This window comes from Protopterus annectens, chromosome 8.part0 (assembly GCF_019279795.1).
Source record: "Protopterus annectens isolate FY-2018-M chromosome 8.part0, PAN1.0, whole genome shotgun sequence".
In the NCBI taxonomy this organism is placed as follows: Eukaryota; Metazoa; Chordata; order Ceratodontiformes; family Protopteridae; genus Protopterus; species Protopterus annectens.
In genome coordinates, this window is record NC_056741.1 from 1389210325 (window position 1) to 1389233907 (window position 23583).

Consider the following 23583-nt stretch of genomic DNA (forward strand, 5'->3'; position numbering starts at 1 on the left):
TTATTAATATTAAAATACTTAAAATACTTGTAAATACATAATGAATGGTGTGAGTGTATATACGTTTGTATATAAATATATAATGTATAATAAATATATAATCAAATAATTAAATACATGAATAAATAAACATTAAGATAAATACTGAGTCAAATGTTGGATATTTTCTAAGTAAGAAAGCTTTTTTATATAGCACTTACTAAAACACTCTCATTTTTCAACTTTAAACACAAGAAGGTTTGTTTCCTGCAGTATAATATCAAATCAAACTGTAGATAGATGCTGAACATCTATTGTTGTTGTACACCCTTAGCCAGTTTGGGGTCTGAGTCTAAAAACTTCAATGCTGGGGTGATGGAAATATGATCATTCAGGCCCTTACCACAACATGCATCAAGCCTGAGTTGCCATATCATTTCCCTATATTGAATCTTAGCTTCCCAATCACCCCCTCTATCCGGATATGGTACCACCTCCAAAACCCAAAACTTGAAATCGGCCTTATCACATTTAATGGCATGTCTGTATAATGTGTTGTTCTCATTGTGTCTGTTTATATCACGGGTGTGCTCATAAATTCTGTTATGCAACAACCTCTCCGTCTTGCCAACGTAAAAACTCTCACATGCTGTACAGATTACTAAATACACTAGGCCCTTGGTGTAACAACTACTGTAGCTTCCAGCCACCAATTTTTGAGGTATACTTGCAATCATTACCTCTTTCTTGTTGTATATATATGAACATTGAGCACTGCTTCCACATTTGTATGTTCCTTGCTTCCTATTGGTACCTGTCATAGTATTTCATTTCCTTTCCAAGATATTCTTAATATTGTGATTTCTCCTATAACTGAATCTCAGTTTATTTTTAAAAACATCAGTTTTTGTAGCTATGTTTTTAAACATATTCTAGGTTTCATGTATCCCCCTTTTTAACCGAAAGGTTCCATAATAATATGTGGTAGTCAAGTAGGGTGTTAACCCCACCTCCTCCTGTCTTCCTTCTACACCTTTCAAGCTCTGTTCAATACAACCGATGGTTGCTACAGCTTCTTGACTCTCCCCACTTAGAAGGGGGTGATATCTAGTTCCCCTACCTGATACCACAGTTCCCTTGACCGAGTTGATAAGATTACTAGGGTACCCCCTCTCCTTAAAGAGTTTTTCTAAATGAATAATTTCTTTTAAAAATTCTTCTTCATCCGATATCATTCTGGCCATCCTAATCATCTGACCTTTGACAATATTCTTCTTAAGTTGTTTGGGATGGTCACTATGGTAGTGCAGGTAGGAATTCGAAAAGTGTTCTTTTCTGTAAATGTTGGATTTGTATTTCTTGTTCATCCTGTCCTTAGTAAGCTTAACATCAAGAAAGTGTGTTACCTCTGTTTCTATCTCATGTGTAAACTTCAAAAAGGATGTTGTAACATTAATATAACTTATAAATTCCTCAATTTTCTCCCTGGTTCCTTTCCAAAAAATAAATAAATCATCCAGGAACCTAAAATATTGAGAAATATATTGATTATATTCACTTTTAAAACATATTCCCTTTCCCAGTGTAACATGATAATGTTTGCATATACGGGTGCGCAGGCCGATCCCATGGCCACTCCTTCTTTCTGGTGATAGTAATCCCCTTCAAAATATGTAAAGTTATATTTAAGCACCAATTCCATGCTAACCAAAACATTCCTATATTCACCAGGTGTGAGCCAATCCATCTCCACTAAGGTGTTTTCAAACCATTCTAATCCAGTTTTTTGGGGTATAACTGTAAATAGTTCTTTTACGTCTATTGTTACAAAAAACATTCCTTCATTAAAAACCATCTCATTGATTTTACTTAAAAAGTCCCAGGAGTCCCTTAAAATGTGATTCCATCTTGAATAAATATTCTTAGTCATAGCATCCACATAAATGGCCATGGGCTGAGTCTTTGAGCCCTGCGAAGCCACTATAGGTCTCAAGGGGGGATCCTGTACAGATTTGTGTGTCTTGGGGATTCCAAAGATTCCTGGAACAACTGGTTTGACCACTTTCAAGTATTTATATAGTGCCAAATCCATCAACTCAGTAAAGAGATTGTCCTCTAGAATTAAATCTATTTTCTGATAAAAAATGTTGATTTCATTTCTGGTCACGATGCTGTAGTTTTGGTCCTTATCTAAAATCTCCTTCATCTTCCTGATGTATTCCCAGGTCTCCATAATCACAACACCCCCTCCCTTGTCAGGTTTCATCACTCGAACACTTTTATTATTACTTAAATCATACAGTACCTTTTCTTCCTTTTTGTTCAAGATACATGTCACCCCTTCATTGACCTTGTAATCCAACCTAATCCTGCTCATAACATAACTTTCAAAATTAGCTATCTCAAAGTGTAATGGTGGGTTCCAAACACTATGCCTTTTAAAAACCGTCTCATTCATGGTTGTATCCCCACTATGCATGTGCATAAGATTTAACTTCCTTGTAAACATTTTAACATCTAAAATTAACTTATCATGACTTGGTTTCCTCATAGGGACAAACGAAAAACCTTTTGTAAATAAATTAAAATAGTTTTGATCAATCACCAAGTCAGTATAGTTAAAAATGTTAAAATTGTTGTGCGTATATATAATCTGCCTAGATGTCTCACTACATTCCGTATTACTGTGAGCTTTGTCATGGTCTAAGCTATTTAAAAATCCTCTTGCCCCTCATACCTACCCACGTGGTTGGAATTGGTATTAGCTGCTGTCGCCATAGAATAAGGTTGCTGTTGCCTATTCCTGATCCTTTCAGATCTCCTAACCTCATCAACAGCACCCTGGTCTTGCAGTAAATCTGCATCTTCATTCCTAACCAGCCTGGGATATTCTTGGTTAAACTGTGTGTTTTGGTACCCCCCCCCCCATTCCATTCATACCTATTGTAGTTCCTGTCCTGCCCGTCATGCCATTTCCTATCATTCTGGAATGCTCTAGGACGGTCCACTCTTCTATTAGCCCTGGGTGCCTGTGGGTTGTGATAACCACCATTGTATTTTGGCCCTTTACTGTTTTCACCCATAAAATAGGCTGTCCCTGCATTGTACTCAGCAATGTCTCTTTCAAGTTTTTTTAGCTTCCTACTGATATTACTATTAGTGTAAATATCAGTGTCATGCAGTACCCTGTAATATGTTTGTTTGTGCTCATCCACAGAAAACAACAAATCATTCATAATTTCCCCATTTATTTTATCTATCTCATGTTTAGTATCCTGCATAACCTTGGAATTGTGTTTTATCATGATCTTTAAAACTGACAAACCACACTCATTAAAAACACCACATATTTCTTTAAAAAAATCATTGTCATAATTAATGTTATTAGGGAACTTATTTAACCTAAGCCCCTTAGGAACAATATGATCCTTAATACACTTCTCAAAATACCAGTTCTCTACAGATAGGGCTTTGTATTTAGAAATATTTTTTTTAAAAACTTTACATTTGTCCTTGTATGAATAAACGTTGTTTGGCTCCTTGCTTCTTGTAGTTTCCTTCTCCCTCGAACCACCAAAAGATTTGTCCAGCCATATGTTAAAATAAATATCTCTGTACTTATCCCAGTTTTGCTTGTCAAGGCCATGGCTCCCGATGCTGTTTGGTAAATAATCAAGCTCAATATCACTAGATCCAGTCCCAGTGTTGACCCTAGGGCCTCGCCTGTCCTGTGCCCGTTGACTACTGGTTTCGTTTTCATCGCGCTTGCTCCTCGGGTCCTTGGGGCTACTCTGTGCGCAAGGTATGCCCCCACTACTGCCTGTTTGTGAAGCGCCTGGCTGGGAATGAGATTGAATTACCCGCAAAAGCTCGTTCAACATGCTGCTACTATCCATCGTCCTCCACGAAATAAACAGCTGCCTCGGACTCCTCGTCACCGAAAAATGGAAAATTCAACTAGTAACCAAGCACTCGCACCGCCACAAATTGATAGATCAAGCCAAGATCCGGTGCAATGAAGGTTATCCAAAGTAGGCACAGTAAGCAGGTAGCAGTTGATAAAATAAAACGGGTTTATTATTTAATAAGTAAGCCTCCAACAACGAACATCTACGACCAACAAACAAATTCCTTTAGATATAAAGTGCAAACATTAAGCGCTTTCGTCTCCACACCGAGAGACCTCTTCAGAATAACTTTACAAAAATCAAGTTTGCCTTATATACATCTTGCTCTACCTCATTAATCAATTAGTTTGTCAATTAACTAAATTGCTGCTGTATTACAATCTTATTCAAGCAAAGTTAACTAAGTAAAATTTTCTTTGGCTTGAATGAAATAAAATAAAGTCCTGCTTAACTTAATAAAAAATTCCTGCTGAGTAATGATTACATTCAATAGGACATTCACATAAAACAACACATTTATATTTGTATTTGTACAATAAAATTTTTTGAAAGAAAAAGAAAAAATGCAAGTAGTTAATAAGCAACACTTCTATGCCACTTGCTTCATTGTATAAGCCCTATCTGTATAGTGTCTCATGTGGACAAACACTGGTATTGTCAGTGTTCTCTTCCAGGGAGATGGCGCATCAGTGTAATCCCACCTACTCTGCAGCAGAAGATGAGGAGATACTGTTTTCCCGCACCAGCCAGAATCAGCAGGAGAGGGCTGCACTGTGGCAAGACCTTGTCCGTAGGGTAAATGACACTGGCACTCCTAATAGGACATATGAGCAGGTACGACATCACTGCAGTGATTTAACCAGAAATGTGCGTCAGCGTGCGTCGGATATCCACAGGCAACAGGTTGCCACAGGAGGTGGGGTAGTGACACATCCCCCCCTCACCAGACTGGAGGGGCTACTCCTAAGTGTTGTTGCTCCAGCCCCGGAACAGCAACAGCAATACACCTGCATCATGATGGAGGCTGGATCCACACAGCAGCACGACATGGAGTGTACAGGTAATATGCCATATGTACACTTGACTGTTCTGTACACTGTTAGTTTATGCATGTGTAAGGTGTGTCCGTGGTATGTAGCTGTCAACATAGTATGTAATTATACAGGTGTGATATTGGCAATATCAGCAGCTGACGTGTGGAAGGCAACTGGTGTACTAGTGCACTGTATCATATGCAGTATCAATGGCACAGTTGTGCCCACTGGCATTAATCTCTTAATTTCTGCAGGTCCCTCCGGTGTTACAGCAAGGCAGGCCATCCATGCTGGTGAGTGTGTTTATCAATACCTATAATAGTCCTGATAGTGCTAGTAATAGTAGTGTAACTCAGTAGTGCTCTGTGTGTATACTGTGGGGTGTGCATGTGTCCATGTGTGCATGTGTGCATGTGTGCATGTGTCCACGTGTGCATGTGTGCATGTGTCCACGTGTGCATGTGTGCACGTATGCATGTGGACATGTGTCCACGTGTGCATGTGTCCACGTGTGCATGTGTACCTGTGTGCACATGTGCATGTGTGCATGTGTCCACGTGTGCATGTGTGCATGTGTGCATAAGTGCATCACTGGTAACATTGTGTGGACACTGTAAACTGTGTTTCCTGTCTTCCTCCCACAAGTTCTGGTGCTGCTCTGGTGTCCTGCAGCAGGGAACCTGAATCTGGTGCCACAGGTACTGGTAATGATGATATCTGTGTAATGGCACAGGAAGGTGTGTCAGGGTCCGCCATTGGTCAGCCAATTGACAGTACACAGCTGTCAACCCCATCATTGCGCACAGTCATCCTGCCAGTACATCCTATGTCACCATTTTCCCTAGGTGATGGACAGGATACAGTGGGCATTGACCAGGGTAATGTGGTATCTGTGGCACATGCTTCCCCACACAGCAGCCATGGGCAGGGTCCTGCGATGGTACCGCACAGACAGTTGCCCATGGGTTCTCGTGGGAGCATCCGTGGGTGTACTGCCCCTGGCAGACGTGCCCAAAGAGGTCTGTCAACCTCAGCTATGTTTCGGGCTGTCATGCAGGCACAGTCACGTATGGAAAGGTACACCAGACAGGGTCTGAGGGAGCCGAGAGCATGTCACACAGCCATGACTGACAGTATGCGTGACATCGCGGATGCTATCTGTAATTTCACCGATGTCATAGACAGACATTGTGGGGACATATTACAGCAGTTCCACAACCACATATCCATGAGCCATGGCAATGGTGGGCGGTTGCGGCATCGACGTGGCTATAAGCCAGCAACAGCAGCAGCTGGCAGTCGGCGCGGATGACAACAGGCCTGCACACACCCCCATAGTGCCAGCAGCAGCCCCAGCAATGCTGGGTCTGTGCTGTCATCGGAACGCCCCAGGAGACCACGTGCACATGGCTCTGGACAGTCCCAACAGGGACCTGTGTCCAGTCAACACACTCCCACTTCTGATGACAGTACCCAGTCTGGCTTAGTACCGGATACGGTCCGTAGCACACCTGCCAGGCACAGGTACCATGTCCGTGCCCACAGACACTGATCTGTATGACCTGCCAGGTGCAGTCTGTGGCTGTCCACGAACCCCTGTATAAGGCAGCCATGAGGTGGAACTGTGTGCGTGCATATACACATGCGAAATGTTAACACCTAGGGCTACCACATACACGCACACACTGCACCAACAGTGCCCCACCCTGTACTGCTGTCCCTCACCAACACACATACACACATATGTCAATTGGTGGTATCAGTGGCAGACTCAGGCATACCTAATTCACACCCTGTGCATATGATGAAACTGTGCCACCTCCTGCAATCTCCAACATCAGTGCAGGAACAGGTAAACACATTGCTGATGTACAGGGTGACTACATAGAAGTGTATTAGTAGTATCATGTTGGTAACAGTACAGTGTGCTGATATGACTGTGTGTATATTCCAGCATGCCTGATGCAGTAACCGTATGACTGTCCTGAAATGGTATCTGCACCCATAGTACATACCAAAGTGTAACAGCTGCACATTATTGCATACCGGTGGTAAGGATGTCAACAGATAGCCACATACATGGGTAGCACAGGGGGGAAGCTAATGCAAGTAGTGATATGCAATGATGGACTTGTACAGTGATGGTGGCAAGTTTCCCACAACAACTATGCAATGTGGATGTTTGCGCATGTTGATATGTGTGCAGTACCAATGTAATCCAAATCACAATTAACTATGACATAACATCAGTTCTACCATGGGCATCTGCGCTGTGCATTCCTGGGTACATGTTGATAGTGCCTACATATTTGCACTGTAACCTACTGTTAGTGTTACCCCTTCTTTGTTGTACAATGGACTACTTCCAGCCCTGCTTACTGTAGCTTTGTTTGCATGCATGTTCACTTGGGGTTCCCTGGAACACTGCTTCCACCTGTAATGCAGAGTTACAGTGCTTCTGTGGACTCCTAGTGACATCTGCATAGCGTAGGGTACGTATGACAGGTTTACACATGACAGAACATCACTGTCTGTCCTGTTCACATGTACGTTGCCTGTGACACATTGCACATGTCTTATCTGGCATTTACCCATGTGTGCAGTCATATATGCCAGTGCTATGAAATCAGTAGCAGTACACCCACACATACACACCTTCAGTATGTTGTTCCCCATTGGCCCTATGTATTGGTAAGCACCATGGCAATCACACTTCTAGGGTAGCATGTGCAAAGGTAACCTGTGAATCACCTCTATGGTCCAGTTGTGGGTTATGTGAGTCATGTGGCAATGTCACAGCTGCCACATGTATGCAGTCAACCATCATCCCTGGCTAGGAACATACAACACATGTGTGGGATGCCACCACATAGACAATCTGGGGACTGAGCACTCTGAACCCAGTAATGCCATACCCTGTCAGGTGGCATGACATACTACAGTGACTACAATACCAGTCAGACATAGACCTGCACTGACAGCAATCTGAACACACTGGGGCATACTTGGAGACTCAGAATAGCATCCTGCCTGAGCATCACACACCTCTGCAGATGGCACACAGGCATACGTTACATCAGAACAGAGCACATGCCACACATGGTACACACATCCCGTGTGCCACACACTCACAGCCTGTAGGGCTACACAACACACCTGCGACAGATGTGTCAGGTACATCTCTTGTCCACTGCAGTGGGGTCCCGCTCAACAGGCTGTACATGGTGAAGGTCACAGTGATATGCCTGTGGGGCACTATGGTCCACCACAAAACACATGTATACAGGTCAGTCAGAGGCATGGACACATATGACTCAGTCATTGACCATGCCACTATGGATGACCTGAGACATACCTCCCTGGACTACGTGATAGGGAACATAGAAGGGATCTGTCTGCATGTGGCACGGCCCAGTATGAGCCTGATCTTGGTTGCCATCATACCCTCACCAGGTATGCTAACACTATATGTAGGAAGGGTGTTCTATGTCTACATTCTGCTCAATCTCCAATGTCATTCATAGGGTATCCACTGGCTGTCAACGTGTGCTTACATGCTAGGGAAGCCACAATGATTTGCGAGGGGCAGCTTGCACGTGACACCCATGGGCCATTGTATATTGGCGAAGCCCCTTGATACACACATACTGCCTTATGCTGCAAGACATGGATTACATAGCCACCTCCGCAGGTATCACACAGGATAGGACACTAACAGTGATGCTACACAACACCAGCAGTGTACACAGCAAGATGCATGCACTGGACACTGTCCTCAGCACGGTGAACTGCAATGTCTGTGCAGTACCAGAGTTGTGATCCATGGCTCACAGGTGCAACCCATCACTGCCAGGTTATACCACATACCATGCCTGTCATCCCCTACACATGTAACAGACATGGTCAGGGGGGTGGTATCCCAAGGCACCACAGATACACACACACCTCCAGGTTGTTGGCACAGCACAAAGCATCAGGGCCTATTCATGTGCAGCTAACAGTGTGTTGGACTGCCTTCTGGTTCATAGCCTGGCACACACAACCTTCCCATACACAGGAAACCCACCTATCCTCCATAACAACACTGGCAATATGACAGTCTCAAGAACTGTCATTATATGGCTGGACTGCATCCAGCCAAACATTGTGCGTGAGCATTACTGTAGCTACAACACACTAGTTGAAGGGTTCCCAGCATGTGGTCACTGAATTGCAGTGGAATAACATGTGACCCCTCCCACAACAGGTGGGAACATGCAGCACCTGCACATCACCTACATGTAGACTATATGGCCCAGACCAGATGTGTAAGCCCTGCTGTAGGTACTTTACCATATACACCCACACTGTATAGACACATACCGCGTGTGGCCCCTGCACAGTAAGACACAGTCATATTGTTATACATTGCAAATACCATTTATCCACTCGAGGCACATGTCAGACATAGTAACTACTGCAGGTCACAGGTATTTATGTGTATGTGTCACGCACATACATCATGTGTGCATTGCCATTGCTGGTTTAGGCAATGGCATGCATTGTTATGCAGAAAGACACACACAAGGTCATAATGTGTGACACAACCACACGTGGCAGTTGTGGGTTTCCAAAACATACCTATATGTACTCTGACAATGGTAATAGACCCAGTAGCAGAGCGCACTATTGGCATTATTGGCCAACTAGCCCTGTTTGGCTGTGCTGATAGTGTGGTGACATCCCCTGTGTTTACTGGGGGAATATGCAGCATCTGCTGTATTGTAGTATTTGCCAAAAGGATCTGTTCTCTCACAGTTGCAGTTACACACACCCTACTACCCCACACACACTTGCAGGATTCATACCCCTACTTAACTATGTCACGACACGTGAGAGAGACACATTAGCGAAGTGCACTATTCGGATTACTAGGAGGTTCCTCTTCACTGGCTCTACTTATAGGGTGCTGACATCATCAGTGTTTGGAAAGGGTAATGTGCATTATGTAGTTTGATCTCCTGATTGCATAAAAGCACATGTTTTTCATACAGAATTGCACGCACGCGAACTCCCCACATCCAAACACACATTTGCCATTTGCAGGTTTCAAACTTCTACCTAACTATTTTATGACACTTGAGAAAGACGCATTAGCAGAGTGTGCTATTCGAATTACTGGGGGGGGGGGGGTTTCCCTTCTCCTGCTGTACTTATAGGGTGCTGATATCATCCGTGCTTAGATAGGGGAATGTGCATCCTGTAGAGTGCTTTCACAGTTGCCAAAAGGGACATTTCCCTCACACAGACTTGCACACACACTAACCCCCGTCCACACACACTGGGCAGTTGCAGGATTCAAACCCCTACTTAACTATGTTATGACACCCATGACAGACACATTAGCAGAGTGCGCTATTCGAATTTCTGGGAGGTTTCGCTTCTCCTGCTGTATTTATAGGGTGCTGACAACATCCGTGCTTAGCTAGGGGAATGTGCATCCTGTAGAGTGCTTTTACAGTTGCCAAAAGGGACATCGCCCACACAAAGACTTGCACACACACTAACCCCCCTCCACACACACTGGGCAGTTGCAGGATTCAAACCCCTACCTAACTATGTTATGACACTCATGACAGACACATTAACAGAGCGCGCTATTCAAATTACGTAAAGGTTTCCCTTCTCCTGCTGTACTTATAGGGTGCTGACATCTTTATTCCTACAGAGGTATGTACATCTAGTACTATCTGTCAGGTGGGGGATAGCATATATATATGCATTTGCAGCCACATATGTCAGGGTCAGATATGCACATCGCACTGGCAGGTTATGTTCTATTCCATGCTTCGTGACCACAGGACCTGTAACACACAACACAACCAGTCCAGAACACCACTCCCACATCCAGGACACACACTTAGCTTCCCAGGGAACAGTGCCGGGACATGCAGGTGTTCACATACACCGTTCCAATTGTTAACATCAGGTACAGGCATATTGTGTGTGGGAACTACTCAGGCCTCTACCACTTTACCCTACAGCCACTACCATTTGTGGGTCCATGTGCTATGGCAGAACCACACACCACAGCCACATGGGGGAATACATATTGCACCTGTCCATCTGCAACATGGGTACTCACTGTTCCACACCAGAGGTAGACCACCATTGTTGATATCTGACCATGCCCACCTTTCCCTGGACATCCATATCCCATCCCCACCCCCAGGCAAGATTGTCACTGCACACAAACTGTGTTTAGCACAAGCAGACTCTACACTTGTGAAGACTGGGGTGGACGACTTCAAAGGACCCATGCTGGGGGACTATACTGGCCACTCTGCATAATCCTTGACAATTGCATTCTATGAGCATGTGTAAGGTTTGCATTGATCATGCTATCCCACATATACCCATGACTGCTCCACAACAAGGCTCCGTTGCTGTAATCTCGCTCTGTTAAACGGGTTTAACATAGCGAGATATCTTAAAAAAAAGTAACGGAGATCTTCCTTTCTCTGTTGCTTTTTTTAAAGCTGTCTCATTATGTTAAATGAGTTTAACATAGCGAGACAGCTTTAAAAAAGCAACGGAGAAAGGAAGATCTCCATTGCTTTTTTAAAGCTATCTTGCTATAGGTTCATAGGTTCATAGGTTCATACTAGGCCATCTGCCCTAGGGCATTTATAAGCCTAGCCAGAATGTGTTTGGCTTTCGCCACCCATTTTAAATTTATTTTGCTATGCCCTTTTTCGAGGTTAGTATACTGTGCCTCTGTCTAACAGTGACACAAAAGTGATACCCAGGGTAAACCTATGATCTCCCATCCACTCATCAAGATTCCACTTGAAGAGAGTCAATGAGGGACTCTGCCTAACCTGGACTGGGATTTTATTCCAGAGTGAAGGGAGCCTCTGGGTTATGAATCTGTCCCTCCAGCATGTCCTATTTATTTCAGTGCTGAGGTTCAAGTCTCTCGAGTGCGTAGCTCAATGGGATTTGGATTTTCTGAGGTGCAGCATGTCCATTAATTCCAGGTTGGACATGGCTTTATACATCAGGCACAGATCGCCTCTGAACAGGCGGTATGCCACTGAGTAGAGCTGGAGTTTCTTTAACCGGGCAGCATATGGCATCTGTTTGAGCCCTTTGATCCTCTTGGTGAGGTACTTTTGGGGTCTTTCCAGTTGCTGTATGTGTCTGGTAAGGTACATCCCAAAAGGGGCATTGTACTCAATTATGGGCCTGATGAGGGATGAGTAAAGAGGCACGATGACCTCCCCTGATCTAGATGTGAATCCCTTCATGATTAGGTGGGCTATATAAAATGTTTTTCTAACCACTTTGGCCACGTGGTTGTCAAATGAGAGATTGCTATCAACTTGGGTTCCCAGGTCCCTAATTACTTCTTCTGTACTTAATGGATTATCACCTATGTGGTAATTTGTGGGCACTTTGTTTTTGCCAAAGCGGATGACTATACACTTTTTGGCATTTAGCTTGAGGCCATGGCTCTGGCACCAGTTGTCTGTTTCTATGAGGCCCTTTTGGAGGATGCTTGTGTCGGCTGGAGAGTCGATTATGGCGCCCAGTTTGCAGTCATCTGCGAACTTGGATAAGTAGTTTTTTTTAAAGCTGTCTCGTCATGTTAAATGAGTTTAACATAGCGAGACAGCTTTTAAAAATCAATGGAGATCTTTCTTTCTTCGTTGCTTCCACACACAGCTCTGATGTACTGTGTAAGCATACGAATGCGCAGTACATCAGAACTGCCACAGAATACCAGACAGCTGTGGAAGGGCAGCATGGAGGCATTATACAATGCCATTATTTAAGAAAAGTAAGTATTTTTTTTCTTAAATAATGTCATTGTATAAAAGGAATAACCCACACCTGGGTGTGGGTAATGCTGGATTTACGGTTGGTGTGGTTTGGTCACGAGGGCAAACCGTGCATAAATCCAACATTTCCCACACCCAGGCATGAGTTATTGCTTAAATGACCCATTAAGGAAATAAGTGTTTCAGCTACATAGCTTCTAAATGTCCATGGCTGTTTTTCTTTTAAAGTCTTTGTGGGTACATTCAAGCCAGTGAAGCCAGAGTTTTTTGTGCAGTTTTTCCTGAATAGTTTTTATGAGTGACCTTTTTACCCTTTGGTTTGGATATAAAATAAACTTAAGAGGTGGTGCAAAAAAAAAGAAAATATATATTAAGAATGAATATTTTAATGTGGATGGTCTGCTCTGGTCAAGGAAAGAAATCAAGTTAGACATCTCTTGATGAAAGCAGATACACCATGTTTCCCTTGCCTGTTAACTGTAAGCGTTCAAAAATGGGGAAAAGTATTCTTCAGTTCTGTCACTGACATCCAGCTTAAGCTCCTGGGGTCATTTATTGCATTCTTTTGACAGCAGGCTATATTAGTGGATAACATCAGGAGAGGAAAACACCTAGAACTGTCATTCTTCAGTGACACTTTAGTCTGTGGAATAGTTATTCTCAGTTCTTCTTTTATGATATACCACTGTTGTATAAATATCATTCTGTAAAGTGTATATATATTCACCTGTCCAACAGCAAGCTGGCACCCTGGAATCTGCCTACCTCCAGCTACCCCAGGTATTTCTAAGTGCTCATCATTGGACTGAATGGTTATTTTCTGCCCACCTTCACCAGAAAAGGCATCTAAGCATCTGGAAAAATTAATTATTGGTCAGATCTTCTGCACCTAGATAATTAGTTAAATCCATGCCACTTGCAGTGCTATCAAATGACCTACCCCTGAACGATGTGGTCAGTTAAAAAGGGTGAAGTATTACAATGCAAGAAAACTCAGAGAAAAGGAAGTCATGAAAGAACAGGTGTAGGGTGAGACAGCAAAGAAAGATGGATTGAGAAGGTCGGTCAAGGTGACACACTGTAAGAAAGTGTATTAGTGGTAACCATTTGCTTCATGTTTCTGAGATAGGCTCTAACTTTGATCAGCACCAGATGATAGTTATAATCTTTTGCATCAGGCAGTGTCCCACTCCTTACTATAGTTATCATTTTCTAAGACATACTGCTGCCTAATGCCATCACATTGGTTTAACATTCCTAGGATATATGTCAACATATTCTTCTCCGTATGTAGGAAGTGGTAGACAAGGGGGAGGGGGCAAGTCTAACACTGGCTGGTTATTTTCTCTCTTTAATCTGTTGTTACATCATTGTTGCTGATGCTGTATATGATTGCCTGTGTGACTATGATCCTGTCTTTAGCATCTGTTTTAAAATGTATTGATGTTACCTCATTGCTTCATCAGTTTCACTACATAGATCCATCCCCTTCACAGTAGCATCCTACCACAAATTTACCCCCTTCCCTTCCATGGATAATACACTCTCCCTGTGATGGATAATCCCCTGAACTACTTATGTTCCTTGATTATATGTGCAGTCTGCTAATACCTCTCAACTGTCCAGAGTTTCACAGAACGTCCAGATTTTTCCTCCTATTTTTGGACTGTTCCACATAAAACTTGAGGTTTTTGGCAAATCAGTGAGGACTGAAGTTACTAAAGGCATAATCTTAAGGGTTATGATAACAAAACTGTCCATATTAAAGGGCATCTTACATGTGCTACTATAGGTTTGGTATATATAGCTAACTGCATATCTTGAGGCATTTGGTAAGACTGACAGAAGTCTGAGGAAGCATATTTATGAGCATGTTTATGATACAGAGAAAAAGTATCCTAATATTGCCTTAAGTAAGCATGCACAAGAATTCAGTAGTTTTACTAAATTTGCATCCACTGTTATGGAGGGTATAGCTATTAATCATGCAGGAGGGCACTGGAAAAGAATAATACAGGGAGCTCATCTGGCAGTTAATATCAAACACTGGTGTAATGTTCCAGGACTGTATGAGCATATCTCTATAAATAGCTTCCTAAAGTTAAGGGCTGTGAAATTATTACTGTGTTTTATGCTTCTAAGAAAATATTTCTATATATAAGTTAACGTATTTGTATTAATTATTATTTTTATTAAAAGTTTTTATATGCATTTTATATGAATTTGATTGTCAGATGATTGTATATTGTTTTTAGTCATCTGATTCTTGCAGTATTTATTTAATTTGTGACCGATTGCAATTTGTTCCAACGAAGTTTGTATATTATCTAGATGAAAGTATTTAACAGCGTCTGTGGTTGTACCAAGTCATCCTGCAACATATTTGTTTTTGTTTTAGTGTCACTGTTCAACATTCGCTTCTAACACTCCTCCCAAATACCATACATCTCCTTCATTTACCTCATATTCACATGATCCAAACATAATGATCTACCTCAACACCCCTATACTTCTTCTTTCTCCATAAACTCAATGTCTCCCAAGACCTCCATCAGTTTTGAGCTTAATTTCCTTTTCCAGACATTATGTGTGCTGCTCTTGGTGAGAAAAAATCCACATTTCTGCTCCAACCCAATTACCTCCCTGTAATACACCTGTAAAATAGCTGATCTATTTTTAATATTCTTCCATTTGCCGTGCAGCCTTTAAACTTGCACTATGTATGATATGTCTTAGTACTTTACAACTCCTTTCCTCCATTTTGCAAACTTTATTTTTTCAAAAGAATGCTTAAAAATCATAAACACGTGTAAAAATCCCATTTATTAACAAATATTTTCAAATGTTTTAACACCAGATTTCAAAATGTATCTGTTATGGGAGGAAATACAGGAATTAATGTTACTAACACATTTGTATGCAAACATATCTGACACTAATGCCCTGGCCAGCACAACTACTACTGTATAATTTTTAAGCTCTAAATTTACTTTTTCATATTAATATAATCATCCTCAAATGTTCTTCTTCCCAAAGACCAGAACACTTTCCCACCCCATATGTCAGTAAATTTTTGCTTTTTAATTAAATACACATTAGCCCTGAGGCCCTTACAAGCCTAGCCAAGAATTTAGCCCATGTTCAGAGAAGTCAGCACCCAATGCCCCTGTCCAGCAGGGACACAGGTGGAATCCCAGGGTTGTATTTTCTGTTCCCCATCCAGTTATCCAGGTTGCACTTTAAAAAGGTTAATGAGGTACTCTGCTTGACGTGGTGAAGAAGTCTGTTCCACAGAAGGGGGAGTTTCTGAGACATAAATATGCCCTGCCAGCAAGTCCTATTGATGTCACAAACCAGGTTAAGGCCGTGTGTGCAGGTTACTTGAGTAGAGCTTGACTTGCGGCTATGCAGCAGTCCCATCAAGGCGGGGTCTGAGATTGCTTTGTATGCCAGACAGAGGTCATCTCTGAGGAGTCTGTATGAGACTGAGTAGAGGGACAGGGCCTTTAGCCTATCTGTGTAGGGTAGATGTTTGAGGCCCTGGATGCTCCTCGTGAGGAACCTCTGTGGTCTCTCCAGCTGCTGCATGTGCTTTGTGAGGTACATGCCAAAAGGGGCATTGTACTTAATAATGGGTCTTATAAGGGTAGAATATAGGGATGTCATGACCACCTTGTCCCTGGATGAGATACCCTTAGTAATGAGGTGTGCCATGCAGAAAGCTTTCTGTACAATGCAGGCAATAGGGTGGCCAAAAGTCAGTTTGCTATCAACCTGGGTGCCCAAGTCCCTCACAACTGATTGCGTGCTTAGGACCTTGTTGTTTATGTGATAATTTGTGGGGATGTCACTTTCCCCATAGGGGATGATGAGGCATTTTTTGGCATTCAGCTTGAGGCCATGTTTCTGGCACCAGTCATTTGTTTGGGTGAGCCCTCTTTTAGGATGTCCACATCACTAGTTGAATTGATGACAATGCCCAGCTTCAGTCATCTGCAGACTTGGTCAGCCATAGCCCATTGGTTTTGGCCTGCACCTCAGAAAAGTATATCCCGAACAGCAGAAGCCCCCAAGACCGATTCATGGTGTACACTGCTCATTACAGGTCTATTGCTTGAGGTGGCTTCCCCCTATTTTGAATAGGTGGGTTCTATCAGTGAGCCAGTTTGCTACCCATCTGGTAACATATGGATTGATGCCTAGTTGAGAGAATTTATCTATTATACCCAAATGGGGAATAGTATTTGGCCAGGTCAAGTTAGATGGTGTGCATCATCTTCCCTTCATCCATGGCTTTGGTGACTGTCTCAAAGAAGTTGACCAAATTTAACAGGCATGAACTCCCCTTGCGGAAACCAAACTGTGTGGGATTGAGTGTTTGGAGGTTGCCAATTTCCTTGTTAATGAGGTCCATGATAATCCGGTCCATGGCCTTGTAGATCAGGCTGGTTAGGCTGATGGGTCTATAATTTCCTGGATCGGTGGATGCTCCACCTTTGTGCAAAGGGATGACAGAGGCTGTCCTCCACTCAGCTGGGATGAAATTGGTACTCAGGCTTTGGTTGAATAGGGTGCCTAATGGTGCTGCAAGTTCCTGTCTGAGTTCATGTAGCATGTAACCTGGGATATTTTTGGGTCCCATGAAGGCTGTATTTTTTGCCTTAGAGAGAGCATTGATGACTTGCTCCCTAGAGATAAGGGGAGGGGACAAGTGCTGGGGATGTTCTGATTTACTTATGGAGGACAGAGGGGTGAAATTTTCACTGAACCTGTCTGCCAGCAGGTTGGCTATATCTACAGTGTTTGAGCATGTGGAGCCCTTGACCACCAGTTCTGAGCAGATCTGGGTGCTTCTTTTGAGATTGCGGACATATGTGAAGAAGGCCTTATGATTGTCTTTAGTAGATGTGGCCAATTTGGACTTGAAGTTTGCTTTGGAAGATTGCACTAGTGCTCTTATTTGCTTGTTCAGGCTAAGGAGAGATTGCTTCCAAATGAGCACCTGGTCTTTCTTGGTCATGGAAAGCAATTTTTTTTCTTTTGTTATAGAGTTTATTTATTGCAGATGTCCACCAGATAGATTTACTCTTTATTGAGAAGGAGGATTTTGTCCTGTCAGGTATTCCTGATTCCATGCAGCTATATAAATGCTCGTATAGTACTTTGGTGTTGGTTTGGACATATGTGCCAGTTCCTATAGAGAGGGAGGAGGCTGTGAAGCTGTTTATACCTTCCCTCAGGAGGTTGTAATAGTTTTGGAAAAGTTTATTGTTTTTCCCTATCTGGGGGGGGGGGGGTGCTTTGTGGTTGGATCTTACCAGGGAGAATGACACTGTAGGGATGCTGCAGTGGTTACTCATGTTGGTTAATAACAAGTCCAAGATATTGTCATCTCTTGTGGGGGTGTTGACCAGCTGGTCAAAGGCATTTGCATTGACAAAATCAAGGAATCTCTTGGCATTTGTGTTTTGGCATGATTAGTTCTTCCAATCTATGGTTGGATAGTTAAAGTCACCCATGATCCGGGTAAAAGGTTGAATCTTGATAGATTTGAAGATGTCCGATAGGTGGAGTGAGCATCTTGAGTCAGAGTTGGAGGCCTGTAAGTAGCTATGATTTGAATACAGGTCTTGTCAATTGTTAACTGCACCTGGAGTGTTTACTGTGCATCATACTGTTTGACCAGCCTTGAGGTGTATATGTCTTTTATATATATTGCAACTCTACCTCATTTTGCTTTGCTGCCCATGATTTGGGGTCTGAATGTATGATAGGATGAGTAACCTGGTATGGCTGGGGTGCTCTCCGCAGCTTTGAACCAGGTTTCTGTGACTGCACAAATGTCAGCAACTTCCATTGTTAAGAATGCTTGCAATGAGTGGAGTTTCATGTTTACGGTGCTAGTGTTTAACAGCATGACCTTTAATTTGCGTTTTGATGAAATTTTCATGTTGGTAGTTTTGACCTCATGGCATTGCCTAAAAAAGGCACTATGGGGGAGGCAAGAGGTTTTGCCAGGAGCCTGAAGCCCAAGGGAGACAGATGCAGGCCATCTCTGGCAAAGCATTGTAGTCTGTCAATCATGTCTTCCCAGGCGGATACAAATAAAGCAGATATAATATTTTCTCAGAGTAGCACTGTAAATCTTTCAGTGGTTTCAGTTACTATTTAATAGAACAAACATCCATTCAGTACTCAGTTTCTAGATTTCGGATTTAGCAGCTTAATCTTTTTCTACAGCTTGCAATCCTTTTTCTAATTTTTCTTCCATCTTTTCGAAAAATGTTTCCTCTTCACTTATTTCTTCTTCAAACTCTGTAAACTGAATAAGAATTTTTAATATGACAAGATAATTAATTTTATCGTGACATCTTTGTGTTTGTTACGACATATTAAGTTTTATCTCTTCATAAAAAAGGCTTGAATTGTACTTTTTAGTTCTGTAAGAATCTTGCTTAAAATGCTGATTTCAAATACATTCTCATTCTCTGCGTCATACACAGGAATGTACCTACTTTGTCGTATTACATTCTCATTTTCTGCATCATACACAGGAATGTACCTACTTTGTTGTATTACATTCTCATTTTCTGCGTCATACACAGGAATGTACCTACTTTATTGTATATGTATGTACAGTGCTGAGTAAGACTGCATAGCCTTCACCTACCTTACAGGATGATATGCTTCGGCTTATTACTTTTTTCATTATGTTTCATTTGTAAAAATAAAATGCATGTTTCTTGAACAACATTTTGTATTTATTTTGTAATACTTTGAGGTATTTGCTTTCTTCAGGCAGGATTTTCCATTGTGTGAAAACCATCACCTATCTACTTACCTTAATCTAATTCAGGACTTTCTGCCTCCATTTTTGAATCATTATCAGATATAGAAGGTAATCTTTACTCAACAGTATGGCTGGGCTTCAGAGAAAACAACAGTGGCTGTATACAGTGTCTAAACTGTAGAAAACATGATTCAGAGATAACTTTAGCTACAACGAGAAAAACTTATTATTAGCTAATTTGCACATCTCTAAATCCTTGTTTATTACTGCCTACACTAACTAGCACTTTCTGGTGGTAATTTCCTCTGGCAGACCATGCAGCAGGTTGGCAGAGGTGCCCCCAGACACACACCCACACATTTAGAGATGTATACACACACACTTTCCTGCCCTCACGCAGACATCTGCTTAGTATCCCCAACTGTCACAGTCACATCGGTGGGATTCCCTTACTCACTCACCCATTCACCCGCATGCATGCTTTGAGATAACACATCCACACTTTTGATCCCCTACCTAGCCTACTGTGACCACCCAGGCAGACACACAATCACACAAATACATAACTCCATTCATACCCCTCCAGGCACCCATACCCCCTCCCCCGCCACATACACATATGCCACCTTCATATTAAAATGGAGGATGAGACATTAGCCTGTGTTGCACAGAGAGAGAGAGAGAGGAAGGGAAAAACTTGAAAGACAGTGAGACTGATTTAGGGATGTCTGCCTATTAGGGAGAGGGACGTTTTTTTACTTGGTGGTAAATGAGCATGACCAGATTGTTTTTTGATAGACAGGAAGGACTATAAAGTGTAAACTGTTATTTTCTTATGGAAGACTTTAAAATGAACATACTTTGATGCAGATTTAGATTTATGCTTGCTTTTCTTTTCAGAATGAACACCTCGCTGTAAATAAACCATACATAAATGTAAAGCAGGGTCTCCGGGGTGTTGACTGTATTACAAGTGTTATTCACTACCTTTTCCTTTAGAGTGTTCCATCCAATCTTCTGGGGGGAAGGGGAATTCTTCTAATGTTGGAAAACAATCATTTGAGTCAGTAGACCCATTATAAATTGTATATCATTTCCATTTCCAAATTGCTTTCCCAGTAGTAAGTCTGCAATATAGGATGCTCTTACGCTGCTCAGATTTCTTGAGCTTTGTGGTTTTAGGGAGTCATTGCTTACATGCTTGCTTGCCTAGTCACTCTGTATAACAACAATTTGTTTTTGTTTGAAGTATATTACTTTGTTCCCTTCAATATAGCTGCTTCGTGGTGAAAAAGTGATTCACTAAAATACAAAATGTCTTGTTCTTTCATTACTGTGCACTGACCTTGTATTGATTATATTAAAAGTAAGGGGTGGGATAGGAAAACTCCCATCCGTATGGGAGTGCATTGTGTCTTGTTCCTTCTCAAAAACATTTACTTATCCATGCTGTTTTATAGTCTTGAGCTGTAAGAGTCATACTGCTGCAGTTTAGCGCTGAGCTTTGCGGTTACAAGGAGAAGAAATGGATCATATCATATAAGCTTTCGTAGTGAAGGAGTCTCTCTCTGAAAGCATCTGACTGCATGAGACATATTTGATTCTTTATAGCATCCTAAAAAGAGCATGTTCATCATTAGTTTCACGTCTGTAACATATATGCAACTTGTTTTTGAACATTTTGCTGCAGGTTCCGTCAAAGGTCAGAAACTGATTGATATTGGAACAGGCCCTTGCCTTCACCAGCTTCTGGTGGCCTGTGAATGGTTTGAGGAAATTATTGTCACTGATTATACTGACAGTAACCATCTTGAAATTGAAAAATGGATAAGAAATGACCCAGATTGCTTTGACTGGAGTGCAATTGGAAAATTTATTTGTGAAATTGAAGGAAACAGGTATCTTAATATCTTCCAGTTTCGTTATACTAACAATATTTGAACAATAGGCTGATACATTGAATAAGGAACTTGCCTGATTTGTGCTGTCATGTTTTCATTCATGCCTGGATTTCAGAATTTGATAACTTTGTTATAGATTATAGTAAGACAACCTCTTCTATTACACATACAAATGAGGGTAGCTGCTTAGGAACAATCCATCCATCCAGACTGACAAGTCTTGTCCAACTTCTAGAGTGAATCTAAGAACAGACACCCCTATCCATGTTATTTTCTAAGCAAGGGACACACACTATACTCCTACTAACAGACAGAATTTAGAGTCGCCAGTCCACTGACTGCTTTGGAAGTGGGAGGAAATAGGAATACCACCCCCCCCAAAAAAAGAAAAAAACACCCAGGAGGCCATGCAAAATGGTTGAATATTTTTTTTCTAATTTCTCAAGAAGTACACTAAATCAAATTCAGTTCCTCATACATGTTTTAACTGTTAGTGAGTCACAGACTGAACACATTCATTTCAGAAGCGCAACAAATTACTGAGGCATTGCAGTCAGGGAAAGCAGTTCACATTGTGTACTTGGAGTTTGCCAAAGCCTTTAATATCATTCCGCATTTTGCCATTCTTGATAAGCTAATCAAACTAAATGTAAAGCTGTATGTTTCTCACTGGATAGCAAACTGGTTTACTGATAAACCGAGTCTTAGTGTTGAAGGTATGCACTCATCCAAATATCCTGTTGGTGTACCCCAGGGTACTGTACTGGGACCACTCCTCATTTGTATTTATATCTCAGGCATCAATGTCAGTATTAAGGGCCTGTGGGTAATGATTGCAAACTGGGAGTTGTCATAAACACCACAATTGACCATCGGATTCTCTAGTGGGACCTAATGCACACTAACAAGTGATGTTTAGACAATGGCCTCAAATTAAATGCCAAGAAATGCACCATTGTGTCCTTTGGCAAGCACATAAGTAACACTCCCAACTCAGTCATTATAGACTTGGGCATTTTCATTGATAATGAATTATCTTTTGACTAACATGGTACCACTGTTATTAGGAGGTCCTTTTATACAGATTATGGTGGTGCTGCTGTAGCGTTGTCCCCTCACAGTAAGACGTTGTCCTGTTCGATTCTCAGCTAAAGCGTCTTCTGTGTGGATACATGCGTGAATGGGCGTACCTTCGTTGAAGGTTGTGCATCAGGCCTGGCAAGTCGGTACGTAAAAAATCTACTGCCAATCATTAGCGGACCAGAGTGGCAACCCCTAACCGGGAAAAGCTGAAAGATACAACAATACCATGAGTAGATCTTCTAGATGCAAGGAAGTCATCATCTCTCAGTATTCCTCCCTTATCAGGCCACTTATTGAGTATAATTTCCCCTTTGGTATATACTTATGTAAGCATATGACCCCAGCTTGACAGACTGCAATGTTTCTTTGCTAAGACAATCATGGACATGTTCATTTTGAACTACCCAGAGTGCCTTAAAGCACTCTCACTCATTTCTGTGCCCTATCAACTTTTGAGAGGGGACCTCTGCCTAGTCTATAAAGTCTCGGAGGATCTAGTCCCAGGCTCTGATTTGTACTAGGTTGGGTGTTGCTCTGTGTATAGACTTCAGATTGTTTGTTTTAGACAAGTAACATCACCAGTAAAAGTATTCTAAACCTGTAAGGACAACGCCCCTTAAGTCTACAATAGTTAGTACCTGGAATGATGGATGTGCACTTTCCAACCATCTGTGTAGCCAGCCTGGTTGAAATGGGCATCCTGAGACAATGCATCAGTTGTCTCATGTTTACTCGCAACCATCTACTATTTAAACCAGCAGGCACGTTGTGTGAGAGATGCAGTAATGTTATTGAAGGCAAAGCTTTTTCACAAAGGCTCAACAAATAACAAGCAGATCATCAGTACCACACAAGACAACACTTAACAAAGCACTCACAACTTAGACCAGACACACAGTCCTAGATATACTGAAGTTCTTAAAAGTAATGTACCCAAACCACAACGGCCTCTGAAATGTAACCTAAGAAACAAGTACTTTCAGCAAACGTACAAGCACGCATCACAGGTAGCACTGACCATGAAACATACATCTCAGAGTCACACTGAGTTGGTTTAAAAGCCCA

General features: G+C 42.0%; 1 protein-coding gene across 1 annotated transcript in view; it reads left to right on the forward strand.

The window, feature by feature from the left end:
- Positions 1-23583, forward strand: part of LOC122809451 (nicotinamide N-methyltransferase-like) — a 226720-nt gene that overhangs the window by 165680 nt on the left and 37457 nt on the right. Inside the window, exon 2 of the mRNA XM_044080971.1 lies at positions 21225-21432. Within this exon, the coding sequence (XP_043936906.1) occupies positions 21225-21432 (208 nt within the window). The remainder of the gene's footprint in view (positions 1-21224; positions 21433-23583) is intronic.